The sequence below is a fragment of the Morchella sextelata genome (genome assembly GCF_020137385.1).
Source record: "Morchella sextelata strain SCLS chromosome Unknown scls_4, whole genome shotgun sequence".
Classification (NCBI taxonomy): Eukaryota; Fungi; Ascomycota; class Pezizomycetes; order Pezizales; family Morchellaceae; genus Morchella; species Morchella sextelata.
The window spans coordinates 693,624-717,179 of NW_025408619.1; the positions used below are offsets into that span (position 1 = coordinate 693,624).

At 49.4% G+C, this 23,556-nt stretch overlaps 10 protein-coding genes across 10 annotated transcripts; 5 read left to right on the plus strand and 5 right to left on the minus strand.

Annotated features, from left to right (window-relative positions):
• Positions 1 to 1,218: 1,218 nt before the first annotated feature.
• On the plus strand, positions 1,219 to 3,685 carry H6S33_010095 (uncharacterized protein; the record flags this gene model as incomplete). Its single annotated transcript, XM_044841442.1, has 1 exon — positions 1,219 to 3,685. A coding segment is annotated over one exon (2,467 nt), but the record flags the coding sequence as incomplete, so codon positions are not given.
• An 873-nt stretch (positions 3,686 to 4,558) lies between these two features.
• Positions 4,559 to 8,140, minus strand: H6S33_010096 (uncharacterized protein; the record flags this gene model as incomplete). Its single annotated transcript, XM_044841443.1, has 1 exon — positions 4,559 to 8,140. The coding sequence occupies one exon, from the start codon at positions 8,138 to 8,140 to the stop codon at positions 4,559 to 4,561; it is 3,582 nt and encodes a 1,193-aa protein (XP_044697239.1).
• Positions 8,141 to 8,440: 300 nt separating this feature from the next.
• Positions 8,441 to 8,674, minus strand: H6S33_010097 (uncharacterized protein; the record flags this gene model as incomplete). Its single annotated transcript, XM_044841444.1, has 1 exon — positions 8,441 to 8,674. A coding segment is annotated over one exon (234 nt), but the record flags the coding sequence as incomplete, so codon positions are not given.
• Positions 8,675 to 8,730: 56 nt separating this feature from the next.
• H6S33_010098 (uncharacterized protein) lies at positions 8,731 to 10,614 on the minus strand (the record flags this gene model as incomplete). Its single annotated transcript, XM_044841445.1, has 1 exon — positions 8,731 to 10,614. A coding segment is annotated over one exon (1,884 nt), but the record flags the coding sequence as incomplete, so codon positions are not given.
• Positions 10,615 to 11,427: 813 nt separating this feature from the next.
• On the plus strand, positions 11,428 to 12,207 carry H6S33_010099 (uncharacterized protein; the record flags this gene model as incomplete). The annotated part of the gene is made up of 1 exon (XM_044841447.1): positions 11,428 to 12,207. The coding sequence occupies one exon, from the start codon at positions 11,428 to 11,430 to the stop codon at positions 12,205 to 12,207; it is 780 nt and encodes a 259-aa protein (XP_044697242.1).
• Positions 12,208 to 12,806: 599 nt separating this feature from the next.
• Positions 12,807 to 14,353, plus strand: H6S33_010100 (uncharacterized protein; the record flags this gene model as incomplete). Its single annotated transcript, XM_044841448.1, has 1 exon — positions 12,807 to 14,353. A coding segment is annotated over one exon (1,547 nt), but the record flags the coding sequence as incomplete, so codon positions are not given.
• A 91-nt stretch (positions 14,354 to 14,444) lies between these two features.
• H6S33_010101 (uncharacterized protein) lies at positions 14,445 to 15,090 on the plus strand (the record flags this gene model as incomplete). Its single annotated transcript, XM_044841449.1, has 1 exon — positions 14,445 to 15,090. A coding segment is annotated over one exon (646 nt), but the record flags the coding sequence as incomplete, so codon positions are not given.
• A 72-nt stretch (positions 15,091 to 15,162) lies between these two features.
• Positions 15,163 to 16,515, plus strand: H6S33_010102 (uncharacterized protein; the record flags this gene model as incomplete). Its single annotated transcript, XM_044841450.1, has 1 exon — positions 15,163 to 16,515. A coding segment is annotated over one exon (1,353 nt), but the record flags the coding sequence as incomplete, so codon positions are not given.
• Positions 16,516 to 17,595: 1,080 nt separating this feature from the next.
• On the minus strand, positions 17,596 to 21,153 carry H6S33_010103 (uncharacterized protein; the record flags this gene model as incomplete). The annotated part of the gene is made up of 1 exon (XM_044841451.1): positions 17,596 to 21,153. One exon carries the CDS (start codon positions 21,151 to 21,153, stop codon positions 17,596 to 17,598), a length of 3,558 nt encoding a protein of 1,185 aa, XP_044697246.1.
• A 74-nt stretch (positions 21,154 to 21,227) lies between these two features.
• Positions 21,228 to 22,570, minus strand: H6S33_010104 (uncharacterized protein; the record flags this gene model as incomplete). The annotated part of the gene is made up of 1 exon (XM_044841452.1): positions 21,228 to 22,570. A coding segment is annotated over one exon (1,343 nt), but the record flags the coding sequence as incomplete, so codon positions are not given.
• Between the last annotated feature and the right edge of the window lie 986 nt (positions 22,571 to 23,556).

A 23,556-nucleotide genomic window follows, 5' to 3' on the forward strand; every position in this document is an offset into this window, starting at 1 on the left:
CAACCGCAACAACAGCAACAACAGCAACAACAGCAACAACAGCGAAAACAACAACAACCGCAAGGACAGAGAATGCCCCCTCCAGCGGTCCCACAAACAGTTCCCCAAGCAGCGCCACAGGCAGCTCCTCAGGCCCCCCCACCCGCACCCCCCCAACAAGCCCCACCTCGTGGATGGAAGGTAGGCACCTGGGCCGCCGTGGCCTCAGCACCCGGTCCCGCCCAAGGAAACTTCCAGGTCATCGAGAGGAAAAAGAAGTCCGCAAAGCCAAAAGCGGACCCTCTCTTCAAACCAGAGTACACCAAAATCAACAGGGAAATCATTGTTGAAACCACTGCCCCATCCGACGTTAACCCCTCCGAGATCAGGACCCTTGTCAATGCAAGAATCCAAGATGAGTCCTGCCATTTCATCTCGGCAAGAAGAACACCCAAGGACAACTTCATCCTGGAAACAAAATTCGTTACCCCTGCAACAAAGGCAATGGAATATGCCAAAGAAATTGAGGAGGCCCTCCTCACCCTACAGGTACCGGTCGCTGTCATCCGCGCAAACTCTAAATGGTCAAAGTTTCTCCTCCATGGAATCCCCACAACGGTCGGGGAGGGCATTGAGGCGGGACAATTAGTAGCATCAGAAATCAGAAGCAACTATGGAGAGAACTTCCAACTTGCCCAGGTTCCCCGCTGGATCTCCAGAGCAGAGACTCGAATGGAGAAAACCCACTCGTCAATGGTCATTGCGCTCCCAGGACAAATTACAATGGAAACACTAGGAGTTAAATTCCTATCCCTCTTGAACCGAAATTGCCACATCGAGGCTTTCCTCCCAACCTTCCCGGATACCCAGTGTGCGAAGTGCCTCGAATACGGCCACCGCCAGGAGAAATGTAAGAACAATGGGAAATGCGGCCACTGCGCCGGAGATCACCTCACCAGTTTCCACCCATGTAATGAATGCCAGGGAGGATATAGATGCACCCATACCCCAATCAGATGTCTGAACTGCAAAGGAGCTCATAAGGCCTCCGACCCAGCATGCCCCGAAAGGGCGAAGCGCCGATTCCTCAACAAAGGGAAGGAAAATGCCCCACCCGCTCAAGACCCACCGGTCGCATCCGTTCAAGAGTTGCTTCCAATAGTCCAAGTACCAGCTACCGCCCCGGTTGGAGCCACACCCGTTCCCGAAGACGACCAACACATGACAAATAATGCTTAGGCCTCGAACCACCGCGCTCGCACACCAGCTCAATTGTGCACGGAGCGAACTTATTACCAAGGCGGCGGTAGAAGAAGCGGAAATAGACGCTAGTATTTATTTTTTATTATTACAAGAACCATGGACCTCAGCAGAGGGATACCCACCAGAATCAAATCTCTTTTATATTTTCACAGCCAGCAACATCAACACAAAATGTGCAACATATGTCCGCAAACATGCCAACCTCAAACCAAAACACCACTACACACACGATAATTTCATAGTATCGATTACGGTAGAAATCCAGAATAAGAAAACCCAAATCCTAAATATATACTCCCCAGGCCGAAGCGGCCCCTTCGCCCAAGTAGCAAGTACAATCCAAACCCTTGACAATTGCCTAGTAATGGGAGAATTCAATTGCCACCACCAAATGTGGTACGGAGTAAATTCACATGAATACAGAAACAATATTCGAGCAGACCGCGTCAATGGTGTACGGCTAAAACGATGGATAACCCGACAGAAACTGACCCTCCTGAACGAACCAGGCGTCTTTACGCATTTCCCCAGAGGCAGAGGGAAAAGGCCCACAATTACCGACCTTACATTTGTAAAAGGACCAACACTCGACCACAACCTACGATGGAGCACCGAACCCTATGGAGCAGGCTCAGATCACCGGAGAACCTCCGTTCACTTACACTTGGAAAAACCACCTTTTGTACCTAGACGAATGTGGCGACAAACAGACTGGAAGCTATTGGAGAACCATATGTCAAACATTTCCATCCCTGCAGAGGCATGGGAAACCAAGGAACATACGGAACAAACTGTCGATTTCTTCCTAGAACTGGTCAGGTCAACAGTCAGGATAGTAACACCACTCTCGAAGGAGGGGGTAAGAGCCAACTCCTGGTGGTCAGAGGAAATGAAACAAATGAAGGCAAGGGTAAACGCAGCAGAAAGGAAAGCGAGAAACACAAGGAAACCCAATCATGTGGAGGAACACCGGAAGGTTTGCAGAGAATGGACAGTCATGATCCGGAAAGCAAAAGCGGACCAGCGGGAAAAGACGATGAACGAGGCGAAAGGTAGTGAAGTCTGGAGAATCCTAAACGCAGGGAGGAGAAGAGACACAATCATACCAACAATACAAGGTGAAGAAACGTTTGCGGGGAAGTGTCAAGCTCTAAGAGCCCAACTTTTCCCCTCAAAACGGACGTCCCCCGACCACCCCCCCTTAAACATCAGACCCCCCTCTTTTGACCTTAGCAATACCTTTGACACAGTCACCCCCGAAGAACTTAATAAAGCAGCCGACTCCTGTCCAGCGCACTCGGCGACCGGCCCGGATGGCATTCCTTACACCTTTATTAAAGCAATAGTCAAAGCAAATACAACCCTAATCCAAGACATGTTCTCCGCCATGCTCCGGCACGGTGTACACCCAGCGGCATGGAAAATAGCTAAGTGTATCCCGATTCCGAAACCCGGTAAAGCGAACTATCATGAAGCAAAAGCCTACCGGCCCATTTCCCTTCTACAATGTTTCAGCAAAATCCTGGAAAAGATAGTGGCCCAAAGACTCTGCACCGCTGGAGAAATTCTAGGCACACTTTCAGCGAATCAATTTGGAGGAAGGCCAACCATCTCGGCAATCGACGCCCTGCTGAGAACCTTGACACCAATACAACAAAACCTATTACTGAAAAACAGTACCGGAGTCGCTCGGCGAGACAGACCAGCGATCCTAACCAATGATATCCAAGGTGCATTTAACTGCGTCGACCACCTACTCCTCGCGGAAATCATGCAACAACAAAAATTCCCTACATACTTAACAGAATGGTGCAAGGAATTCAATACCGGCAGAAAACTACAGTTCCAATTCAACCATGAGCTAGAGGAGCCACAGCCCTATGATTCAGGAGTGCCGCAAGGTAGCCCCATGTCCCCGGTGCTATTTATGATCTACGCTGGAGTAATCCTGGACCCAACAAGCAGCCCGAAAGAGATGGACACCACGTACATCGATGACGATGCGCTGGTGCAAATATCCAAAACCCCAGGCTTCACAATTAAGAGAATGGAGGAACGAATGAGAGAGAGACTAATAAAAGCTGAGCCACTTCAAATTAAATACGATCCGGATAAATCCGACCTGATCTTCTTCCGGCCCACCACATCATCTACACAACAACCACGACTTTCGGTCAAAATTAACAATACCAACATACACCCCAGGGAGAGGCTGAAATACGTAGGAGTCTGGATAGATCCGACCCTCTCCTTCCGACCACACATCGAAGCAGCGATCGCAAAAGGCATTAAAGCCCTCCACCAGATCCGATACACAGCCCGCTTGCCAGGCATAACGGTCAAAACAATCCATCATATCATAACACAAGGCTTCCTCCCAAGCCTACTCTACGGATCCGAGGCTTGGTGGACTGGCGCAGACTGTAACGGGGGTCCTTTCTAAGAGAAATAGATTTGTATAGAATAAAGACGGCCGTGCAAGATAGACAATCAGGTTGCAGATTATTCAAAGATACTATCGCTAGAACTCAATAATCTTTAAGGGCTCTGCTACCGATGAGAACTTGGTTTTTCTTTCTGATGAAGACTGGAGAGAATAGGACTGAAGGGCGGGAATGAACCTGAGTACTTATACTCCGAAGGCCTCTGTTCTCTGCTCCTAACTCCTTTACTAAGTTCCGGTGGGCCTTCCCTCAGTACCGGAAACAATACCACCGCTACCCCGCTTTTCTCTAAGCGTCAGCAGGTGTTTCCGATACCCAAGGCAACCACCCTTAGTCAAAGCCTTTGTAACACCTGCAGCCTTGGTTGCCACACAACTGAGGACCTGCATGAATGAGCTGCCGCTCAGGTGTAAGCTTAATCATTGCTGTAGAGCTTTCGCTTATTGTAGACTTCCCTAGCATAGTCCCTGCCCTTCGGCGGACTTACAATGCACCGAGGATACAGAGGATCACCGGTCAATCAGAGCTTCACTCTGGCCGGTCTTCTAGTCACTGGCGAGGCATAGACTCGTCAGTCATTGCTCCCATGAATAGATCCTCTTCCTAGCGCCCGGAATGTAGTTACTCTAACAGCTGGTAGCTAACCACACTGCCGGTACTTGCATATCACCGTGCAACTGGCTTCTAACAATAGCTCTCAGCATGTAACCGGGCCCTGTGTGTACTCATACACCAGACAGTTGAAATGGCTCCGTTACACCACTCCCCTCTTCCAGGATCTTGGTCTCCGAGATCTATAACCATTCTATTACCATTCTATATGACAAGAAACTCCGTGATATGCAAGGAAATGAAAACCCAAAGGAAATAATCTACACCCCAACAATCCGCTTGTCCTTGGGTTTCTTAGGATACCTCATATGGAAATCCCGAAGGGCTTCTTCAGCACTCTTCTTGAGATGCTCCCAAGGTTCCCATGTAGCATCCTCGTTCTCATAACCTTCCCACAGCACTAGATATTCCACTCGTCTTCTCTTCTTATTGACCCGGCTATCAGCTACCTCTCGGACAACCCAGTTCTGTTCTCCCTCAACCTCTTCGGGTTCCGGTGGGGGAACTCTTCTCTCAGGATCTACCGGTGCTCTGTAGGGTTCTAGGAGAGAGACATGAAAGACCGGGTGGATTCCCATCTGGGGGGGAAGAGAGAGCTTGTAGGCACGGGTACCAATAGCTTCTAAGACCTTAAAGGGTCCCATCTTCTTCTGATCCAATTTTCCCAAAGGCCGCTTTGTTTGCACATTGCGCCGGTCCAACATAACTTCATCTCCGGGCTTGATTTCAGGTGGTGCCAGGGCATGAGCATCATACCACCGGGCCATCCTTAATCTAGCTTTACCCAAGCTGGCGTTCATAGCCTGCCAGATAGATTCCCATTGAGAAATCATGACCTCACTTGCTGGATTGTTCCATTCTACTCCTTCCTTTGGGGCCGGCCAGTTGGTCCTGGGTTCATATCCATAGTTGGCATAAAAAGCCGATACTTTGGTAGACTCAGAGACCGCCGAGTTATAAGCATACTCTGCCAAAGGCAAGAGTTCTGCCCAGTCATCCTGTTGATATGAACAATAACTCCGCAAGTAATGTTCCAGGGTCTGATTAACTCTTTCTGTTTGACCGTCCGTCTGGGGGTGGAAAGATGTGGACATCTTCAGCTTCACATTGAGGAGGCTCATGAGAGATTGCCAAAAGTGAGAAATGAACCTGCTATCTCTGTCCGAGACTATGTCATCAGGCAAACCATGAAGTCTCCAAACTTCCTTCAAGAACAATTTAGCCAAATCTTCCGTTTTATTGAGGGTAGGAAGAGGGATGTAGTGTGCCATCTTCGAAAAGCGGTCCACTATTACCCAGATCTTTGTAAACCCACTAGATTCCGGTAGTCCCACAATGAAGTCCATAGAGATGGAAGTCCATGGCCGATAGGGTATCTCCAACGGTTGGAGCATACCAAACTTCTTGTGTCTTGAGGTCTTATTCCTCTGGCAGCTGTCACAGCTCCGGACATATTCCTCAACATCCTTATCCATGTTGGGCCAAAAGAAGTTATTTTTCACCCGCTCTAGTGTCTTAAATTGGCCAAAATGACCAGCCACCTTAGAGTCATGGGTATCGGACAGTATTTCCATCTGAAGCTTCTTGTCCTTGGGTATGTACCATCTATTCTTGTAGAAGATGAGACCGTTCTTGACCGACAAGTTCTGGTCCAAATTTGGTTTCCTTTCAACCAGGGAGCGGTGCAATTCCTGCCAGAAACTATCCTCTTTAGCAGCCGTGTATAGGCGCTCTAAGAATGTATTCTGCAATTGATTCACCCTGACAGCCCCTAGCTTTGCAGGATCCAAAACCAATTGACCTGGCCTAAAAAAGATCTGTGGCTCCGGCTGCAGAGTTTCACCTCCCTCTCCAAGGCGGTGATCCCAGCGCCTAGATAGCACATCAGTCTTGCCATTCTTTTCTCCCGGTCTGTAGACAACTTTAAAATTGTAGCCTGCGAGGTCCTCAGACCATCTAGCTTGCCGCCTAGTGAGAACCTTGGTAGAATTAAAGTACTCCAAGTTCTTGTGGTCTGTAAAAACCGTGATCTCTTGCTCACAAGATTTGAGCATGTGTTCCCATTCCCGGAAAGAGGCTACAATAGCTCCCATTTCCTTATCATGAATGTCATAGTTGATCTCAGCAGGGGAGAACTTCTTAGAATAGAATGCCACCGGATGTAGCTTCCCATCATCCCCATACTGAGAGAGCACCGCTCCCTTGGCAAAATCACTGGCATCTGTCTCGACCACCGTTCTCCTACTAGGGTCAAAATGAAGGAGGATTGGAGCGCTTGTAAACAGCCTCTTGAGTTCTTCAAAGGCCTGCTCATGTGCTGCTGTCCAATACCATTTCTTGTCTTTTTGCAGGAGGTCAGTTAGTGGTTTGCAAACCTTACTGAAGCCTTCAATAAAGCGGCGATAGAAGTTTGCAAATCCGAGGAATGCCTGTACTGCCTTGATATTCTCAGGGACCGGCCATTCCTTAACTGCCTCCACCTTGTCTTCTGACATAGATACTCCTTGTTCCGAGATATGATAGCCTAGGTATTCTACTTCTCGGACATGGAAGGATGTCTTATTGATCGAGGCACAGAGCTTTGCTTCCCTAAGCTTCTGTAATACCTTCTTGACCAGTAGCTCATGCTCTTTCTCAGTCTCCGAGTAGATGAGGATGTCGTCGATGTAGACAACCACTCCTTCATCCAGTAGTTCCTTTAGCACATCATTGATCATTGCCTGGAAGGCTGAGGGGGCATTGCATAGACCAAATGGCATCACATTATACTGATACAGTCCATAGCGGGTTCTGAAAGCGGTTTTCCACTCATCACCTTCTGCTATCCTGATCAAATTGAAGCCGTTCTTCAGGTCTATCTTTGTGAAGATCTGGGCCTTGAACAACCTGTCTCTGAGCTCACTCATGATAGGCAGCGGGTACTTGTCCTTGACAGTGACCTTGTTCAATCCTCTGTAGTCCACACAAATTCGCAATGTCCCATCCTTCTTAGGAATGAACAGTATGGGCGCCGCAGCAGGGCTATTAGATCTAGAGATCTTTCCTGAAGACAATTCTTTGTCCAGGTACTCTCGGAGGGCCTTCAACTCTGGAGCGGAACATGGGTACAGTGGGCCAAATGGGGGAGCGGTCCCAGGCAAGAGTTTGATTTTTAAATCATTATGGGAATGCGGCGGCATTTCCTCAATCTTCTCTTGACTGAACACATCAGCCCAATCCCGGTATAGGTGGTGTATTTTCTCAGCAATATCACCTCCGTCCTCATCATGCCATACTGAACCAACCAATTGATAGACTGTCTCTTCTTCTTCCAACATTTGGTATGGAGAGATCAGTTCAATCTTGGTGGCCGCTGGGAGACAATTCTGCTTACAGTAGTCACTTCTCCAGCTCATGGTGTTGAGTTCCCAGTTGATGTCCGGGTTATGCTTCCTAGCCCAACTAATTGGCAGGTAACCGGTCATTCCTTCTTCCAAAGTAGCCACTTCCCATCGGAGTGTCTCTTTATGATCTCCCATAGTCATGCGGACCGGGTGAGTGTAATACTCGCCTCCTCCCATCATGACATCTCCTTGAGCATCAAACATTGTCAGAGGTTGATCCCGCCGCACTAAGGGAATTCCATGTTTCCTGACAAAACTCTGGTTGAGGATAGCTCCTGTACAACCGGTGTCAAACAGAAAAGACCCTTGGGCGCCTTCATCCTTTCCTTTGACCGTCCATGACAGTCCTGCCTTTAATATAGGTCTTTTTCCATGTACTGGTAAGGAGGGAAGCCTCTGTTCCAACCTTCTTTGCTTAACAGCGGGTTCTGAACTTGTTTCTCTTTGTCTTTTCAACATAGCTAATAGCTTCGGGCACTACTAAGATCAGAGATCCTTTGGTTCTATTCCCAAGCGGTAATATAGCAGATATATTGTGTAGTAGTCTTTTTAGCAGCGGTTTGGAAGTGTCTTGGTAGCAAAATGTAACTTTGGTAGAGCACTGACAGACCAGCTGTTTCGGGTCTTAAACCCATCCTCAGAGTGCTTGGAGCAATCAAATAGGCGGAAACACAATCATAATTTATTCAAGAGAAACATAGAAACCAAAAACCCATATAAAAGAAAACTAGTAAACATAGACTAAAACAGACACTTTTTCTACCAGATGATTTCATTGTCCGAGTCTTGCTCAGGCTGAAAAACAAAATCTTCTGTAACCTCCGGGAGTACAACAAGTGGATCTTCTGCTACTACAGCAGCCACTTTAGCCTTCTTCTGAGAGTTGGATTTGCCATTCCCTCTTTTCCGTTTTTGTACTCTCACTGCTGCCACTCGGACAACAGTAGGTTCCTTGGACCAACAATCGGTCCATTTGTGTCTGGACTTGCCGCACTATTGCACAAGTCAGTCTATGCACTCTACCAATAGGGAGTACCGGAAGGTCATACCTTCAAGCATACTTCTGCTTTCCTTCTTTCTTCTAGAATATCCCCCGGGATACCCTTCAGTTCCACCGCTTTGTCTTTAGGTCCTGGAGTCTTCTGAGGTCCGGAGGAGCTCGCAGCTTCTCTTTTCCTCTTAGGCTGCTGGTCCTTCTGAGCGGGAGGATCTTTCTTGGTCCGAGGGTGCGCTTTCTCAGCTGCCATCCCTTGGTACCTCTCATGGGTATGCCCTAACTCTCTTAGAGCAGCTATCCGCTCCATCAAGGACTTTGGCTTGGGGTTGAAAAGAGCCCAACTCATGCCTAGGTCCGGGAGGAGGGAGTTATGGATCTTATCATCCACCAACTGACCCTCATAGCCAGTCTTCCACATCAGCTGAATAATAGTATTCAGGAAGAGGTCTATTCCTCCTCGAGCTGTGTGGGTGAGGGTATTCCATTGGGCTACAGCATCATCTCTAGAGATGGCTTCACCGAAGGCAGCTCTAAAAGCATCCACAAAGGAATCCCAGCGCTTCCATCTCTGATCCAACTGCACCGGTATTCCAGCAAGGCGGTTGGCGGAGGCTTGATCAATTGAATTGTGGTATGCCTCATACCATCGGATCGCTGCCTCCCCTTCCATCAAGTTGCCTGCATATCGGATCTTAACCTCCTCAGAGGTAAATGACAGGCTCTCAATGGAGAACACATTCTCACATTGCCGGATGAAGGTTTCCACTTGCTCCGCCTTGCCTTGGAACTTTGATGGTGGTGGTGCCTTTGGTTCTCGAGCTCTGGTGGAAGTAGAAGGGTGGGAGGTGGTCGGAGGTTGATACTGCTGGGACATCATTGCCAACAGATTCTTCTGTTGCTTCTCCAACTTCTTCTTAAGGTATCTCCGCCAACCTCTTCTGTTATTACCTTCTGGTTCCGAGTCTGAGCTGTCAGAATTATCCGAATCTCCTGGGGCGGGAGCACGGGCTGCTGGAGGTGGAGGGTTCTGATTTCCGCCACTTCCTCCTTGTGCCTGAGGTGGAGGGGGAGCAGCGGCCGCAGCAGGAGGGGCCACAGGTGCTACTGGTGCCGGGTTGCTAGCCAGTGGTGAGGTTGCTGCTGGTTGAGCAGCCCCAGACATGGTAAACCTTCCTGGGTTCCTGGCTAGCGGACTAGGAGGTCCTCGGCCTGCACCTGAGAAGAACTCTCCTTCATAGTCAAAGGATCGGTCGGCTCCTCCAAGGAGTGGATGTGTTCCACCGAAGCGGCTAGGTGGTAAGGGTGAAGCCCCCACCGCTGGCTGTACAATAGGGATAACTCTCCTAGTGGATCGGACCGGAAATGCTGCAAAGGGGCTGGTCTTCCGCTGCATTGTCCTGGTAGCTGCTCTGGAAGAGGACCTGGAGACTGGAAGTGGTGCCGGAGTTGCTGGTCTACCCACCACCAACCTTCCTTCATCAAGAGCTCTCTGTATCTCGGCAACAAAGTCTGGTGGAGTGGCCGGATTTGTCCACTCAATCTCCATGGCATCAACATCGGCATTTAGTTCATCTCTTTCTGCATACTTCCGGAGCTCTTCCTGAACAGAGTTGACTTCCGACCTCATGTACTCTAGAGCTTCTGCCATCAGAGCATTCTGTGCTGCCTGGCGCTCTTGTACAATGAGCAGTGCCTGACTGCCTCGGTTCAACTGACTCTGCAAGCTATGCTGGAGGTAGGTCTGAAGCTCTGTGAAGAACTGTTGTAAGGAAACCTCATCGGTATCCTGCCAGGCAGGCTCACAGCCGGGAATATAGGCCTGTAGAGCGGTCCTGGGTTTCTTAACAAGCTGTGTCTGCCCGGTGGCATCAAGCTGGAGGGGCACCGGCTGCCATTCAATCTGAAGGGGTGCATCTGGAGCCGAGAGGGCGGACATTTTGTATAGAGGAAGAATAATCTGAAGGTGACTTGAGCCTTAAAGATTATCTGTAACGGGGGTCCTTTCTAAGAGAAATAGATTTGTATAGAATAAAGACGGCCGTGCAAGATAGACAATCAGGTTGCAGATTATTCAAAGATACTATCGCTAGAACTCAATAATCTTTAAGGGCTCTGCTACCGATGAGAACTTGGTTTTTCTTTCTGATGAAGACTGGAGAGAATAGGACTGAAGGGCGGGAATGAACCTGAGTACTTATACTCCGAAGGCCTCTGTTCTCTGCTCCTAACTCCTTTACTAAGTTCCGGTGGGCCTTCCCTCAGTACCGGAAACAATACCACCGCTACCCCGCTTTTCTCTAAGCGTCAGCAGGTGTTTCCGATACCCAAGGCAACCACCCTTAGTCAAAGCCTTTGTAACACCTGCAGCCTTGGTTGCCACACAACTGAGGACCTGCATGAATGAGCTGCCGCTCAGGTGTAAGCTTAATCATTGCTGTAGAGCTTTCGCTTATTGTAGACTTCCCTAGCATAGTCCCTGCCCTTCGGCGGACTTACAATGCACCGAGGATACAGAGGATCACCGGTCAATCAGAGCTTCACTCTGGCCGGTCTTCTAGTCACTGGCGAGGCATAGACTCGTCAGTCATTGCTCCCATGAATAGATCCTCTTCCTAGCGCCCGGAATGTAGTTACTCTAACAGCTGGTAGCTAACCACACTGCCGGTACTTGCATATCACCGTGCAACTGGCTTCTAACAATAGCTCTCAGCATGTAACCGGGCCCTGTGTGTACTCATACACCAGACAGTTGAAATGGCTCCGTTACACAGACCACATTATAAGATCCCTCGAACCACTATATAATGAAGCGGCCCGGATTATCACCGGCCTACCACGATGGACCAAAAGAGCTAAACTCCTCCGAGAAGCAGGCTTACCCCCCTTAGAACACCTCCTGACATATCGCTCAAGAAAGTACGGAACCAGAATACTCTGCTCCGAGGCAACCCATCCCAACAATGAATCCCTGATCGAGCTCCTCCCTTACAAAGAAGCAAATATCAAAGGAACAGGCCTACACCGAATCGCTTCCCTACTACTCCCATACCAGACCCCCGGAAATGCGAGAGAAAAGTGGAACCAAAATAAACTACTACGCGACCACCTGTTGGAAGAATGGAACACACAATCAATACCGAACTACCACCACCGGGGGGACTTCCGCCCCCCTCCCAAGATAGCGAAACTCACCCTCACGGAAGCAAAAAAAGTATTTCGAATCCGGTGCCAAACCACCCGAATCGACAAACACGCAGTATATACAGACCCCGAACCATGCCAGTGTGGGATGGAAAACTCAGCGAAACACATACTCATGGAATGCCCAGCGTGGGCTCGAATCCGCACCCCTCTGATAGAGAAGATCCCCGGAGCGATGACCTGGGAAAACTGGATGTTTACAAACCTGAGAACGGACCTCATCCTACAATTTGCAAAACAATCTCAACTCTCGAAATGGTACGAGTCGGCGGAGGCGGAGGCGGACCTGGAAGAGGGGATGGAAGAAAATGACCGGGAACGGGATTAGGAAGGGGAGTTTCCTTTTACTCTTTAAAAATTGTTTTTATTCTTTGATTTGATGGATCCAGCGCTCGAGTCCGCTGAGATATGTTATTTCTTCTTGTCGTTGGGTTTTCTGGTCGGGTGTTGTTCCGGAACTTCCTTGTTATTGTTTATGCTCGCTTGTGCGTGTTTTTGTTCTTGTTCTTGTTTGTTTGCGTTTGCGGTTGTTGTCCTTGTTTTTTCTTTCTTTTGTCTTGTTTGTTTGGTTCGGTTTTAGGCGGTCGGGTCGGCGTGCGATAAGTCTTGTACTTCAAAGCAATATAAGTTTCTTCTTCTTCTTCTTCTGTATTCTACCGGCTCGCTAAGGCTCGCAAAAACTTCCTGACAATAAACCTCGCTTCAAAAACAGTTTATTTTATTCCTCTTGGTTTACCCTGGTATACCATACCAGGCTGAGCCACTTCGTCCCTGACCGTACGGTCGCGTTTGTTGTTCCTAGCGAAAGAAACACCACGGAAACTGGCTTCCAGCGAAGAATTCTCCAGTCTTGACCTCCCGAAAGGAAGGAAAAGAAACCTATCCGAAACATCAACCCACGCCGCCGGAAGAACCGGACATTCAGTCATGTCGCAGCAAGCTTCCCTCCAGTCCTTTTTTACTCAGTCCTCCCCTCAAGGGACAGCTCCCCCACAGAACAGGAACACTCAGGATCCCGACCCAACCCCATCCGCAGCACAGGAACAGGAATTTTCCACAACCTTTGCAACAGAATCCGACTACAACGAACCCTACCAACCGAGAATTGACTATCTCTACCCGAGTACTGTCCCCCATGCCACGCACACCCAGACGGACCTAAACTACATTACCTGGGCCATCAGACATGCAACCAGCCGGATCTGCCCACCCTCCGACAGGATTGAGGTCCTGGAAGAGCAATCGATTACACTCCGGAGAACAGTGGAAACATTGAAACATCAAATTGAGGCTCAAACAATGATGATCACCAATATGCACTCGGCGATCCATGCCCTCCTCAACAAACAACCACAACCGCAGCAACCGCAACAACAACAACAACCGCAACAAGCGCAACAACCACAACAACCACAGAGACAGAGAAAGGCCCCTCCAGCGGCCCCTCCAGCAGCTCCCCAAACAGTTTTTCAAGCAGCGCCACAGGCAGCTCCTCAAGCACCACCACAAGCCCCGTCCCGTGGATGGAAAGCAGGCACCTGGGCAGCCGTGGCAGCTGCCGACCCTGCCCAAGGGAAATTCCAGGTTGTCGAAAAAAGAAAGAAGCCCGCAAAGCCAAAAGCGGACCCCCTCTTTAAACCAGAATATACCAAAATCAACAGAGAAATTATTGTTGAAACCACTGCCCCTTCTGACGTCAACCCCTCTGAGATTAGATCCCTGGTCAACGCAAGAATTCAGGACGAATCTTGCCATTTTATCTCAGCAAGGAGAACAGCCAAAGACAACTTCATCCTGGAAACAAAATTCATCACCCCAGCAACGAAGGCAATGGAATATGCCAAAGAAATTGAGGAGGCCCTCCTCACCCTACAAGTACCGGTCGCCAACATCCGTGCAAACTCCAAATGGTCAAAGTTCCTTCTCCACGGAATCCCCACAACGATCGGGGAGGGCATCGAGGCAGGACAATTGGTAGCATCCGAAATCAGAAGCAATTATGGAGAGAACCTCCAACTTGCACAGGTTCCCCGCTGGATCTCCAGAGCAGAGACTCGAATGGGGAAAACCCACTCATCAATGGTCATCGCGCTCCCAGGACAAGTCACGATGGAAACACTAGGAATCAAATTTCTGTCCCTTTTTAACCGAAGCTGCCATATCGAGGCCTTCCTCCCAACCTTCCCAGATACCCAGTGTGCGAAATGCCTCGAATACGGCCACCGCCAGGAAAAATGCAGGAACAATGGAAAATGCGGCCACTGTGCCGGAGATCACCTTACCAGCTTCCACCCATGCAATGAATGCCAGGGAGGACATAAATGCACCCACACCCCAATCAGATGTCTGAACTGCAAAGGAATCTATAAGGCCTCCGACCCAGCATGCCCTGAAAGAGTCAAACGCCGATTCCTCAACAAAGGAAAGGAAAACGCCCCACCCGCCCAAGACCCACCTGCTGCACCCGCCCAAGAGTTACTCTCAATAATCCAAGTACCAGCCACCGCCCCGGTTAGAGTCACACCCGTTCCCGAAGACGACCAACACATGACAAATAATGCCTAGGCCTCGAACCACCGCGCTCGCACATCAACTTAACTGTGCACGGAGCGAACTAATCACCAAGCCGGCGGTGGAGGAAGCGGAAACAGACTCTAGCATATTTTTCCTATTATTACAAGAACCATGGACCTCAACAGAGGGATATCCACCAGAATCAAACCTTTTTTACCTATTCACAGCCAGCAACACCAATACAAAATGCGCAACATACGTCCGCAAACATACCAACCTCAAACCAAAACATCACTACACACATGATAATTTCATAGTATCGATTACGGTAGAAATCCAGAACAAGAGAACCCAAATCCTAAACATATACTTCCCAGGCCGAAGTGGCCCCTTCGCCCAAATAGCAAATACAATCCAAACCCTCGACAATTGCGTAGTAATGGGAGACTTCAACTGCCACCATCAAATGTGGTACGGAGTAACCTCACATGAATACAGAAACAACATTCGAGCAGACCGCGCTAATGGTGCACGGCTAAAACAATGGATAACCCGACAGAAACTGACCCTCCTGAATGAACCAGGAGTCTACACGCATTTCCCTAGAGACAGAGAGAAAAGGCCCACAATCATTGACCTTACATTTGTAAAAGGCCCAATACTTGACCACAACCTACGATGGAGCACTGAACCCTAAGGAGCGGGCTCAGACCACGGGAGAACCTCTGTCCATCTACACTTGGAGAAACCACCCTTTGTACCAAGACGAATGTGGCGACAAACAGACTGGAAGCTATTGGAAAACAATATATCAAACCTTTCCCTCCCTGCAGAAGCATGGGAAACCAAGGAACACACGGAACAAACTGTCGAATTCTTCCTGGAACTGGTCAAGTCAACAATCAACATAGTCACGCCACTCTCGAAGGAGGGTGTAAGAGCTAACTCCTGGTGGTCAGACGAAATGAAACAAATGAAGGCAAGGGTAAACTCGGCAGAGAGGAAGGCGAGAAATACAAGGAAATCCAACCACGTGGAGGAGCACCGGAAGGCATGTAGAGAATGGACAGTCATGATCCGGAAAGCAAAAGCAGACCAGCGGGAAAAGACGATGAACGAAGCGAAAGGTAGTGAGGTCTGGAGAGTCCTAAATGTAGGAAGGAGAAGAGACACAATCATACCAACCATACAAGGTGAAGAAACGTTTGCAGGGAAGTGTCAAGCCCTAAGAGCCCAACTCTTCCCCTCAAAACGGACGTCCCCCGACCATCCCCCCCTAAAAATCAGACCCCCCTCTTTTGACCTTAGCAACACTTTCGACACAGTCACCCCCGAAGAACTCAGGAAAGCAATCGACTCCTGCCCAACGCACTCGGCGACCGGCCCGGATGGCATCCCCTATATCTTTATTAAAGCGATAGTTAAAGCGAACACAACTCTAATCCAAGACATGTTCTCCGCCATGCTTCGGCACGGAGTACATCCAGCGGAATGGAAAATAGCAAAATGCATCCCGATCCCGAAACCCGGCAAAGCAAACTATCATGAAGCAAAAGCCTATCGGCCCATCTCCCTCCTACAATGCTTCAGCAAAATCCTGGAGAAAATAGTGGCTCAAAGACTCTGCACCGCTGGAGAAATCCTAGGCACACTCTCAGCGAATCAATTCGGAGGAAGACCAATCATCTCAGCAATCGACGCCCTCTTAAGAACCCTAACACCGGTACAACAAAACCTACTTTTGAAGAACAGCACCGGAGTCGCCCGGCGGGACAGACCAGCGATCCTAACCAACGACATCCAGGGAGCATTTAACTGTGTAGACCACCTACTCCTCGCAGAAATCATGCACCAGCAAAAATTCCCCACCTACCTAACAGAATGGTGCAAGGAATTCAACACCGGCAGAAAACTACAGTTTCAATTTAACCATGAACTAGAGGAACCACAGCCCTATGAATCTGGAGTCCCGCAAGGTAGCCCCATGTCCCCGGTACTATTTATGATCTATGCCGGAGTAATCCTGGACCCAACAAGCAGCCCGAAAGAGATGGACACAACATACATCGATGATGATGCGCTGGTGCAAATATCCAAAACACCAGGCTTCTGTGAGAGATGCGTACCAGACCACAAGAGTACACTACGCAGAGCTCAGAGTTCGGCTAACAGCTACAAAGGTAGAAGTCTCCAAGGTCTCTTCAGTCAACGTCGAGTATGAATCTCCTTGATCCGATACGGGCCCCGCGAGCTACGTTATCAACAAAGATTCACTAGAGTTAGCGTATGATGCTTCGACCGTCGTCGACGTAATAGTTCAGGTAGAGTTCGAAGTCACGATAGAGTAAAGTATTTCCAAAAGTATAGTCAAATAAAGTTGTAACTCGCGTATCAACGATTTATATTGTTAAGACTCTGATTTCGCCGATGATGGTTTTGGCTAGTCAGTGAATGACACGGTATTTATATCCCTCGCTTATGTCTCGAGGACCCAGTCTACTAATAATACAGAATACACTCGGGGCCTGCCCGAGACCCTGAAAAACAACCAAGAACATTTAACTCCTAAGTCCGTAACCCAAACTCCTAACCCCGCTAGAACCCCTCAACCTATTTACCCACTCTTATGCACGTTTCCCTGTCGATGTTTCCTCTCCATCGGCCGTCTGGTGGATAATCGTCAGCGTTGGCTACTCGTAGGTCTCGGACGACAAGGCTACCTGCTCAGGCCTCTTCCCACATCGCTTTCCCACATAGCAGAGTCCTCTCATGCCCATAGGTACCGCCGATAGGTACTCGGTCGGCTGGTAGCTTGCGCCGATTCGCTCCGAGTGATCCGATCTTCGATCCGATTGCTTCCAGCTGTCCCTCATATATCCACCGGTACCAAAGCACTCCCCTCCGGTGGTTTGACGCTCCGGGGGTTATTATTGGGGTCGAAAACGTGTTTTTTTAGGACTCCGTGTTTTGGTCGTATATTGGTCGCACCACACCCCGCGGGTGCGGTCCAGAGTTGACATTAGCGTGCAGAGGGTATTGGGGTAGCTACTAGCCTTTTCTCATAAATGCTTGGCATGCCCGTAACAGCTTACCCCCCTTCCAGGGTGTCACGTCTCGGGACATCTTCTGACAGACTATGGTTCCAGCAAACCTGCTCCACATATCACCCGCGGTGTCTGTGGAGGGGAAGGACTTAGCCCCTCTATAGTCTCAGGCGTTGGTCCTTCACGGCCTTGGGGTTCCTTCGATGAAAGTCGCGGACTAGGTCAAGTACCTCCTTATTCATAACGTCCATGACTTGGTACGTACAGTCGCTCATCGAATAGCCCCGCCATTTCACCAGGTATTCCACTAATCCTCTCCTACTTTTCCGGCTGCCCACGATACTTTCCACTTCGTACAGAACTTCTCCTTCCTTATCGACATTTTCGGGAGTCGGGGGACGTTGTTCGCGGCCTGGGATAGTGCTCTGTCGGTAACGTTCCAAGAGTTCAATATGGAACACGTTATGGATTTTGACTTGCGGTGGCAGTTCCAATTCGCAGGCTCGTTTACCGGCTAGTCGGACAATTTTGAATGGGCCGAGTTTCTTATGATCGAGTTTCTTGGTAGAACGTCGTGTCTTGATGTTGGTCGCGTTGAGCATAACCATGTCTCCCACCTTGAAGTTAGGCGGTTCGTCCCTTTTCCGATCATAGTATTTCCCCATCCTCTCCCTGGTGTCTGTTAAGCGAGCGAGAGCAGAATCATGAACTCCTCGAATGAAGTGAGCATACAGGTCACTGGTTGGGTTGACCACTTCGGCTTCTGTCGGCCAATTGGTTCTTGGGTTGTAACCATAATTGGTATAGAACGGAGATTGACCCGTGGCGGTGGTAACCGAGTTGTTGTAAGCATACTCCGCCAATGGGAGTAGCTCTGCCCAATCATCTTGCTCGTAGTTACAGAATGCTCGTAGATAATGCTCGAGGGTTTGATTGACTCGCTCTGTCTGCCCATCGGTCTGAGGGTGGAAAGCCGTACTCATTCTTATCCTCATGTCCAGTAACTCCATAAAGGATGCCCAAAAGCTTGAAGTAAACTTGGCGTCCCTGTCGGAGACTATATCAAGAGGCAGCCCATGGAGTCGCCAGATTTGACCGAGGAATATTTTCGCCAGGTCCTGGGCGGTCGTTTCTGCTACTAGGGGGATAAAGTGCGACATCTTCGAGAACCTATTGACTACTACCCAGATTTGGTTATATCCCTTGGATTCCGGTAACTGCACGATGAAGTCCATAGATATCGATTGCCAGACAGAATGTGGTGTGGACAATGGTAGAAGCACGCCGTATTTCTTGTGGCGGCTGGGTTTGTTGCGCTGGCACTCGTCACATGACCGAACGTAATCATCAATCCACTCGTTCATTTTTGGCCAATAGAAGTTACGCGTGATGAGTTCCAAAGTTTTGTCTTGTCCAAAGTGTTCTGCCACCTTCGAATCGTGTTCTGCCTGTGCGATTCGGATCTTGATGCGGTCATCTGCCGGAATGTAGAGTCGGTTCTTATAGAAGAGTAGCCCGTCTTTCTCAGCAATATCCTTTAGTTCCCCCAGCTTCTCTCCCTGCTCAACTCTCTCTTTCATTCCTACCCATGACGGGTCTCCCGATGCCGCTTGCCTGACATGATCCAGAAAATTCTTAGACCAGTCAATCACCCCCTTGGAGGCAAGCGACACCGCTGATACCACAAACTCTTCCTCCGCCAACTGTCCGGGCTTAAAGAACCTGTCTATCGGCTGTTTCCCAAGCATGCCTCCCCCTTCAGAACGGTACTCCGGCCGTCGCGATAGTGCATCTGCCTTCCCATTTTTGGTTCCCGGGCTGTAAATAATGTTGAAGTCAAATTCCGCCAAAGACTCAGCCCACCTTGCCTGTCGTCGGTTAAGAACCTTAGTTGTAGAGAAGTACTCTATGTTCTTGTGATCCGTATAGACGAGGACCGTTCGGCTAGGTCCTTCGAGGTAGTGACGCCATTGCTTGAAGGCTGACACAATTCCTAGCATTTCCTTATCCCAGACGTCGTAGTTGAGTTCCGCTGGGTTAAGCTTTCGAGAATAAAAGGCAACAGGGTGAGTCTTTCCGTCAATAACCTGGGATAGAATTGCGGCGATAGCAAAATCACTTGCGTCCGTTTCCACGATAGTCTGGCGATCTGGAGAGAAATGTACCAAGATCGGCGCAGATGTAAATAGGGTTTTGAGTTTTTCGAAGGCTGCTTGAGCCGTCATAGACCAGACAAAGTTCTTAGCATCACCCCTGAGACAATCGGTAATGGGTTTACAGACCCCGGAGAAATTGTGGATAAACCTTCTATAGAAATTGGCAAAGCCCATGAAGATCTGTACTTCTTTAACGCTGAGCGGGGCTTGCCAATTCGTAACAGACATAACCTTATCCAGTGCCATGGTGACGCCTGCTGGGGCAAGGATGTATCCGAGGAACTCGATTTGGGTGAGCTCGAAGAACGATTTCTTCGGGTTGGCGACCAGGTTGTATTCTTGTAACCTACTAAGTACTTTGCCGACCAGGTCTCTGTGCTCCTCTCGAGATTTGCTATATATCAGGATATCATCAAGGTATACTACTACACCTTGATCCAAGAATTCCCTCAGCTCATCATTCATCATATTCTGGAAGGTCGCCGGCGCATTTGCCAGCCCAAAAGGCATGACGAGGTACTCAAAATGCCCATACCGCGTACGGAAGGCTGTCTTCCACTCGTCGCCGTGTTTGATCCTGATGAGGTTGTAACCTTCCTTCAGGTCGATCTTCGAGAAGATAACCGCGCCTGCTACTCGATCTCGCAGTTCGTCCATAAGCGGTAAGGGATACCTGTTCTTGATGGACACACGGTTAAGTCCACGGTAGTCAACGCAAAGTCGGAGACTACCGTCCTTCTTCTTCACGAATAGGATTGGGGCTCCTGCCGGGGATTTGCTCGGCCTAATCTTTCCCAATTGCAACATTTTGTCCAGGTACTCCCGAAGCACCTTCAGCTCGACTTCGGATAGGGAGTAAACGGGTCCCCATGGTGGCTGCTTCCCTGGTTCGAGATCTATTGCATGGTCGTGAAATCGATGCGGTGGTAATTTATCTGCTTCCGATGGTAGGAAGACTTTAAGGAACCCATGGAGCCAAGAGGGAAGAGTTTCACGGAGGTTAACCGATTCATCTTCCAAAAGGCAAATGCTACCGATGAATTGGGCCTCCGGATCGTCCAATACACCCTCGTCCATTTCTATTTGAGGTTCCTTGTCAGTGAAGCATCGACTCTTGCAGTTTTCACCATCGTAGGAAACTTCCCCATTTACTCCTATAACCGGTTTGTGTTCTTTCAACCACCAGTTCGGTAGTATCGCATCGATGCCAAGTGGGAGAGGGGCGATTTCGAATGACAACTGTGTTTGATGCCCCCTTGACATTATAATTAATGGTTGTGTAAAGGCGTGTCCCGTGCCCTTCATAACTTCTCCCGTAAATCCAAATACCCGGGCCGGGACGTCTCGTTTCACCTTCGGGACCTCAAAACTATCAACAAAAACAGCAGACAAAACAGGACCAGTTGCACCAGTATCCAATAACACCTTACAAGATAAACATTTTTCCGCAAAACAAAGGAACTGATTAACGATAGGTCGAGGACCGTGAATAGGTTCCTCCAAAATTTTCTGTTTTTTCTCCGGTTGGGACGCTCTCCCTTCCTGCCTTTTTCTTTTCATATTTTTTTTGTTGTTTTCCGTCAGTGATAACATAGCAATCTGGGGATACTCCTGACCTGACTCATCAGAGTCCCCTATTGAAAATCCATATCGAAATCCATCTCCGATTCCGATCCGCGTTCTCGTACAAACGCTTGCCCACTGGTGTATTCCGCAGCAGCCGTAGCAGCCGGCTTTCTCGCACGGTGCCTCATTCGCTTTCTCTGAGGTTGGGGTTCCGGTGGTTCCATATCGTGGTCGCCATCGTCATCGCGGGTACGCTTTCGGGAGAAAGAGGAGATAGATGCACTGCTGTTAACATCTGAACGACACCACTTCCAAAGATGACCCTTTCGGCCACATCGTACACAGGCTCCATCGGTCTTTCGCTGTTCTCGGACCGGCTGTGGAACTCCTTTGGTGGCTTCGTCGTAGTCGTGGTATATTGGCTTATTCCCCGACTTGTTCTTGCTGGTGCTCTTCTTATCTTGCCCTTTTTCTTTCTCCTCAGTCTGAGCCCTCCCCTTGATCTTAAACCCCTTCTCCTTCTGCCGCGAGTTCCCACCATTGTTCGACTCTCTTCCTCTCGACTCCGCTTTCCCCAACATCTTCATCTGCTCTTGATAAGCCTCATGAGCCTTACCGGCTCGTTCCAACTGTTGGATGTACTCGGAGTCGTCATCGGTTGGATCGAAGCGCGAGTGGCGCTCCCGGATTTCGTTTGGTAGCCCTTGGAGCAGGGCAACACGATAGGATGCTCCTTTCATCTGAGCATGCTGGTTCATAATCTCCATTCTCGTCAGGTAGTCTCCGATGTTAGCAGAGTACTTAAACTGCTGCATCTTCATCGCGTTTTCCATAGCCTCCTGAGTGCTTAAGAAGCGTTTCCTGATCTCCTGACGGAACCGAGTCCAAGTAGCGTAGTCCGCGGCTGCCGGTCCTAACATCTTGGGCTCGATATATTCCATAAACCATTCCTTTGCCAACCCACACGTATACCTCCCAGCGAACAGTACCTTGTTCCTATCCGTTCGGAACTTCTTAGGCTTCTGCTCGAAGTAGATCTCGCACTCCATGAGCCAATGCCGCAGGTTATGCTTCCTGGCATTATCGAACTCAAAGGGTATTTTGGCGAGCGAATCTGCCATATCGTCGTCTTCAGGCGGCGCCGAATTCCGGTTTCCGCCTCGGTTCATTCTCCAATTTTTCCGACCGTGCGACCATCCACTGTTATCGTCGTCATCGTCGTCGGAAGGTTCTGGATCTCCCCCAAAGTTTCCTCTTGGTGGGTTTCGGGGAGGTAGATTTCCGCCATTCCCTCCTACCGGAGCAGTTCCTACCGGTCGCCTGCCACTGTTTTCCTGCACTGGGCCGGCATCCTCCGGTTGCCTGCCTCCATCTCCCCCTACGGGGCCAGCATTTCCTCCTACTGGGCCAGCTGTGAGGGATGCGTACCAGACCACAAGAGTACACTACGCAGAGCTCAGAGTTCGGCTAACAGCTACAAAGGTAGAAGTCTCCAAGGTCTCTTCAGTCAACGTCGAGTATGATTCTCCTTGATCCGATACGGGCCCCGCGAGCTACGTTATCAACAAAGATTCACTAGAGTTAGCGTTTTGATGTTCGACCGTCTTCGACGTAATAGTTCAGGTAGAGTTCGAAGTCACGATAGAGTAGAGTAATTCCAAAGTATAGTCAAATAAAGTTGTAACTCGCGTATCAACGATTTATATTGTTAAGACTCTGATTTCGCCGATGATGGTTTGGCTAGTCAGTGAATGACACAGTATTTATATCCCTCGCTTATGTCTCGAGGACCCAGTCTACTAATAATACAGAATACACTCGGGGCATGCCCGAGACCCTGAAAAACAACCAAGAACATTTAACTCCTAAGTCCGTAACCCAAACTCCTAAATCCGCTGAAACCCCTCAACCTATTTATCCACTCTAATGCACGTTTCCCTGTCGATGTTTCTTCTCCATCGGCCGTCTGGTGGATAATCGTCAGCGTCGGCTATTCGGAGGTCTCGGGCGGCAAGGCTACCTACTCAGGCCTCTTCCCACATCGCTTTCCCACATAGCAGAGTCCTCTCATGCCCACAGGTACCGCCGATAGGTACTCGGTCGGCTGGCAGCTTGCGCCGATTCGCTCCGAGCGGTCCGATCTTCGATCCGATTGATTCCAGCTGTCCCTCATATATCCACCGGTACCAAAACACTCCCCTCCGGCGGTTTGACGCTCCGGGGGTTATTATTGGGGTCGAAAACGTGTTTTTTATGACTCTGGGTTTTTCAGTCGTAATTTGGTCGCACCACACTCCGCGAGTGTGGTCAAGAGTTGATATTAGCGTACAGAGGGTATTGGGGTATCTACTAGCCTTTCTCTCACTCCCGTAAATGCTTGGCATGCCCGTAACAGCT